The sequence below is a fragment of the Alosa alosa genome, chromosome 14 (assembly GCF_017589495.1).
Source record: "Alosa alosa isolate M-15738 ecotype Scorff River chromosome 14, AALO_Geno_1.1, whole genome shotgun sequence".
NCBI classification, from domain to species: Eukaryota; Metazoa; Chordata; class Actinopteri; order Clupeiformes; family Clupeidae; genus Alosa; species Alosa alosa.
The window spans coordinates 15580146-15586145 of record NC_063202.1 but is presented as its reverse complement, the minus strand read 5'-3'; the positions used below and the strand labels follow the sequence as shown (position 1 = coordinate 15586145).

Below are 6000 nucleotides of genomic sequence, written 5' to 3'. Positions count from 1 at the left end.
TCAATCTATCTGCCTGCAGAAATGAAAAAGTCAACCATGTCTGCCACTGAGGGACGGATCAAACAATTGATTTCAGGGGTAGCACAGTCTCCCTGTGTTCAAGACAAACCCATTTCTCTGTGGATAAAATTATCATTGACTTTGGAGGGAGCAAGTCACTCTCTGTAATAGAATGCATTAGAGGCCAATATGCAATCTCAGACATACAATCTAATAAATTATATTTTCATGGATGTCCTGGACGCCATCATATTCAAAGTGATCATCCTTGCAGAATGGTTAACCGCTCTTTTTTCATGATTATTTTACATAAAAGCCTGTTTTTGGCTGCAGATCATAACACAGGCCTCTCTCGTTGCATGACAGATTGATAGAGTCATTGTATATTTCTCCATAAATATTGATTTATGTGGCAATTAAGTCTACAGAAAAGTAAATAACAGATTGGGTATGTATGGCAGATCGCCCCTGCTGACAAACAGAACGCTTTTGTAACCGACTCCACTCGCCTAATGGTTAATCTTAGTAGGATCTCTCTCCTAATTGGTTAACAGTCTCTACAGGGCAAGTGAAAGTACCGCTATTTAATGCTCTCCAATGTACAACAACACTTTGATCCAAGCCATAATAGCCTACAATTATATTACCAAATACGAAACTGAGTCCTCTATCTTGCCACTGATCAAAACACAGCCCATCTGGTGTGTGCGCCGCTTTAAAAATGACTGTTTATCTACGTATGGAAAGTGGTTCTGGCCATCCTGATCACCGCAAGGATCTCTGTTTCCCAGAAAAACACGGGTTACACGCAAGAAGATGCCAATTCAGTTGAACCTTCAGAAAATAACAGACGAAGAAAGTGAAAATAAATTGAACGTTATGTGTCGCCACCTACGTGATGACTGCTCTCTCTCTCTCTCCCTCCCACCCTCTCTCTCTCTCTCTCTCTCTCTCTCACACACACACACACACACACGTACACACGTGCGCGCGCGCACACATACACACTACATCACATGCGCACTCCACACTTTACCACTCACCGGGACACACACGCGCACTCTTTCCCTTAGCTGTGCTTTTGTGTTTTGTCAGAATTAATGAGAAAAGTTCCCTTGCCCTAGGGGTAATTAGTGTCCTTGGAGTTAAATAAGCTAATACTTAGACACCTCTGGCACAAGCAATTATGTTTGTGTATTGAATAATTGATTCAAAGAGGGGGGAAGGGCCGCTAATCAGATCTGAGCATAATGAATTGATTTAATTAACAGGGGAATCCGAGGGTCTCTGGGAACTGCGCACATTTATTCAGTAGCAGGAGCGAGAGCAGCACACATAAATTGGGAGGGATAGGCAGTGTGAGTATGCTTTTAGCAGTTGTCGGGTCTACAATTGGATTTCTTGAATATAGTTACAGTTACGGAGCAAATGAGAGCAGGGGAAAGAAGAACGCTTCACTGTACGGACAACTCGGCAGTTTAATGTACCGATAGGCATTTGAAAAGCTCACTGCGGACGAAATCAAGTCGAATTTATCTTTTGCAATTCCTACTGCTTCGTATGGAATACATCGACACGATTCGATCTTGTTTAGACGTTTTTAATTGCAGTTACAGTTCAGTCCGTGCCGTGGACATTTACTCCGTGTGAGGGAGCGAGCCAAAGCTGAACCGGGAATCGCACTGTATGCTATCCACGAAATTAACAATAGAATAACAATCGCTCCTCTCGTTTCCTTTCTACATGGGTTTCCATTATTGAACAACCCAATACTCATACGCTCCTGCAATTTCAAGCCTGCCGTGCAAGTGCAATCCGGTGGTTTTTGCCCAGCAATTTCTGACGACGAGTACACCGACTGGTGAAGTCTGCTGGAGCCGAGGACGGATCGCCTGGCGCCGGACACCTCGTTCCTCAGGACGATGGTCTTAGACAAGGAGGAGGGTAAGTACTAGTAGGCTACGCTAAAAACCTCCGACGTGTTTGGTGGCGTTAGTATGGTTCTGTTTATTCTTGTAAGGCTAAACGGCTTTAAGCTAGGACACAAATGTAATTGTTTTAACACGAGGCACTTTCGTGCTACGCCATGCGTATTTGTGTGCGATAATATTGTGGGTAAGCGTGCTTCATTCTACTAAGGATGTCTAACTTACCTACTCAGCAGATCTGCAAGGTAGGCTACTCCACTCTAATTAAACATCGCTGGTTGTCTAATGGCACTAGTCGCCGAGACATAATTAGGCTACATCAGTCTTATACTCCCAGAAAGCCTCTACTGTTTAAAGAGAGTTTCCCAAGTGACGGCTCGTGTACTTGGGCTCCTTCTGCAATTTAACGTTGTATTGACAGTGGGCTACATGTGACCATAACAACGTGAATGTATGGTCAAACAACACTCTCCCAATGTGAAGTTGCCAAATATTATCTTACTACAGTGTAGGCCGGTGGTCCACATCAGCAGGTCCGAACATGGTGCAGTCCAAAGCTCATACGTTTCAGATAAGAATAGGAGACTCACTTTTTTTTTTTTTTTCTTTTTTTTTTTTTGCACGCGCACCTGTGTTCACTTCAGTGCGTTTTTACGCGTTTTATGCTGCTGAATCTCACTATTTATTTCAAATGAGAATAACACAAACTTGTTATAACCTGTAACCGTGTAGTACTTATACTCTATCACTGCTGCCTGGTAGATGACTTCAATCGATCCTCAATATGCTGACTGTCCACCATTCCCTAACCCCAAACTGATAGATAGCCCGCATCACTTGACCTCTGCGGGGAAGTTCGATTGAAAACTACTCTCAGCTTGTGATGTTATTTTTGGACAAGTGTAAACTTCCATCAAGACCATTTTAATGTCATTTTCCATCTCTGCTGAAGGATCGCTTCTTAATATAGTTCACACAAAACTGTCCCCCAACAACCCTCTCCGACCTAAAATGGGCCATTCTTGTCATCTTTCATGGAATATTGTCATCACACATACTGTTTTAGCCAGAGGCTCTTTTCCCCCCCAAAGTAATGGCCTGCATTTCAGACCCATTATTTATGTTTGAAATGGATGTTTCATATCTCTCCTAGCAGAGCATCCTTTCACCTACCCATCTAAAAACCAATAAAGGGATTGACGTAGAAGCATAAATTGGTCTGCCCAGCTGAATCCATGTTTTGCTAATGTACTCAGATTAACTCAACTGTAAATTGTCTCCTTTGGATGTCTGTCTTGCTAAAAGTTCCCCATATGATTCATGATTCAGATTGCTTTTAACAGCTATTGGCTAAGCAATATGGTAAATGTACAAGGTGATGCAAATGGCATTAGTGGAAGAGGATGCACAGGAGCATGTAATGCAGTCAATACTACATTAACTACTGAAGCCCAATTACGGAACCAGGGAGAGTGGCTTTTAGGAGCATTAGGACTTGCAGAGAAGCTGAGATCACCTGCTGCTCATTGCCTAAAAGCTTCACCCTTTGCTTGCTGGGGCCAACCAACTGCACTGGTATTTTGGCAGGGGATGGGGAGAGTGGCGCTGCTGGTGTGTGTCAGTGCGGCTCTGAGTGCCGTGCATCCCCACTCCAAGCTAAAGGGCCACGCCATCCTCACAGCCATGGCCATTGCAGAAATAGCCCATACACTTTTGTTTATTTGTGTGTGTGTGTGTGTGATGGTACATGGCTGTTTCTGGCTTTATAAAATAGCCCATTAGACAGAAGCACAGCATGCATTTTCATGCTTGTATGCTACACTCACCGTGAGCTTTCATATACTGTCCCCATTTGCACTTTTTTTATTTTTTTTATTAATAAACCAAACAGATCCAAACAGGTTTGTGGACAGAATTGTTGGGAAGTCTGTGTTGCAAACCTCCAAATATTCTTGGGAAATAAGCGGCTCTTCCTTGAAGAAAGATAATCATGTCTCTCTCTCTTCCCCAAGCCTCTTTTGGGAAAGTAGGATACAAATCAGTTCCTTCCACCCGACTATTTTTAACAGTCACAATAGCTTACATTTGTGCTATGACCTACTCTGCCAAGAACCTTTAGTCAAGTAATCTTTATTAAAAATGTAAAAGTTTCTCGGAAATATTGGGTCATTAATTTCCCTGCGTTGTGTCCAATTAGCAGTCTAACTGATCAGGCCTCTCTTAAATTAGAGTAATGAGGATCTATTAAAATGGGTGCCATAATTATATAGTAGGTCTACTTATTGTGAAGGCACCTGTCATACTGTCTCTAGCTCTGTCCTCCGTCTCTCTCTCTCTCTCTCTCTCTCTCTCTCTCTCTCTCTCTCTCTCTCTCTCTCACACACACACACACACACACACACACACACACACATACACAGTACCCCATACACACGTGCATCTAGGAAACAGGGCTGTGTAGCTGATGCTGTGAGACACCTTTCCCTTAATTCCCATGCTCAAATACAAAAGCACTGGAGCACAATGAGTGGGCGGCTGTGACTGTGTCTGTGTCTGGTGTGGCCTCTCTCTGGGGTGGTGCTGAAATGGTACACGGATGGCCACCGAGTTTTCCGAGAAGCACGCAGACAGACAGCTGTGGAAAAAGTGGGTAAAAATGTACTGTGTGCCTTCCTTTCTTTTACTTTCCGTTCCATCTCGCCCCTTTCCAATAGGAAGTTCCCAATTGACTTTTAATTCTGGCGAGGGAGAGGAAAAAAAGCGGTTTTCTTTCCTTCAAGGTATTAAAAACCATCAGGAGCAGCGGGAGTAATTGGCCACTCAGCGTAGTCGCATCCTGGACGCTGGTACACACACACACACACACACACACACACCTGGTCAGAGAAGGGGGGAAGGGGGATCGCCACTTCTCAATCCTGAAGATAAATCCTCCCATACCTTTTCGCTTTCATTTATGACCCTGCAACACTGGCTGTCCAATGAAATTTGTACATTCATAAAGCATGTGATTGAAAAGCGATGTTTCAAATGAATACAGGCCCTGCAATCCGTCACCACGCTGTAATAAAACTTAGGCTCCAGGCTCAGATTTTTATTTTGAAATAATAAGAACTGCTTCATTCTTTACCCGAGTTACCATGGTAATTCTGTCTGGTAGCAATGTTATATTGATTTAGAAAGTGGACAGTAATATTTCTTTTCAGTTATTCTCCTCTCTGTGCCTTGATTTCTAATTTCCACTTGGAGATTACTTTTATACATTTCTTAAATCCTTTCGTTTTTTTCCTACCCGCAATGTAATTTTCTCTTTTGTATTTGTTATTTTCTCAGCTTATTGGCTTGTTCGTACTCTAAATTAAACTTGCCAATTTCAGATATTGAAATTACATCAATGTTTTTCTTGCCCTAGGTCTCAAGCAATATAATGCCTCATTTCAGAGTTTTATATTAGTGTTCTGCAGTAGTGATGATGCCTTATCACAAGGACAATGCTTCATTATTGCTTTTTTCTAACTTTATTAGTATTGGCCTGAACAGTTTGGGTTTTTAATGTAGAATATTATGTATTATAATGAAAACAAAGATTGTCACTCGAATCTTACAAAATAATCTTTCCAACATGCTGTCGACAAATTTACTGAATGAAATGTCCCCCATCCGCATATCCGAAAATTTGATGGCAGGAAATCCATTCCCCAATTTTTCACAGTTTGTGCAAGATTCCGTCAGATCCGCAGCCGAGTTCACCATACATAGAGTTCACCAGACCCAATTCTGAGTCTGTCCCAATGCTCCAGATCGCTATCAAACAGCAGTCTCACATCAGTGCCTGCAGATGTATATCATTTCCCATCATTTCTCTGTGACTCAAAGGAAGCTTGAATAAAGACAGAGAGAGACAGAGAGGGAGAGGAGCTGGAAGAGATAGAAAGAGAGAGAGAGAGAGAGAGAGAGAGAGAGAGGTAGCTAAAGAGGGGTTCATGCCATCTGCATTGTGCACCTGCCTCCAATGCAGATGGACCTCTAATCTGAGCTACAGTATATGCCATATCAATTACACTCCGTTAGG

The 6000-nt window shown here is 42.6% G+C and overlaps 1 protein-coding gene across 1 annotated transcript in view; it reads left to right on the top strand.

Annotated features, from left to right (window-relative positions):
- Positions 1 to 1044: 1044 nt before the first annotated feature.
- Positions 1045 to 6000, top strand: part of lmo1 (LIM domain only 1) — a 29471-nt gene continuing 24515 nt past the window's right edge. The window contains exon 1 of the mRNA XM_048263619.1: positions 1045 to 1944. Within this exon, the coding sequence (XP_048119576.1) occupies positions 1923 to 1944 (22 nt within the window). The 5' untranslated portion in view covers positions 1045 to 1922. The remainder of the gene's footprint in view (positions 1945 to 6000) is intronic.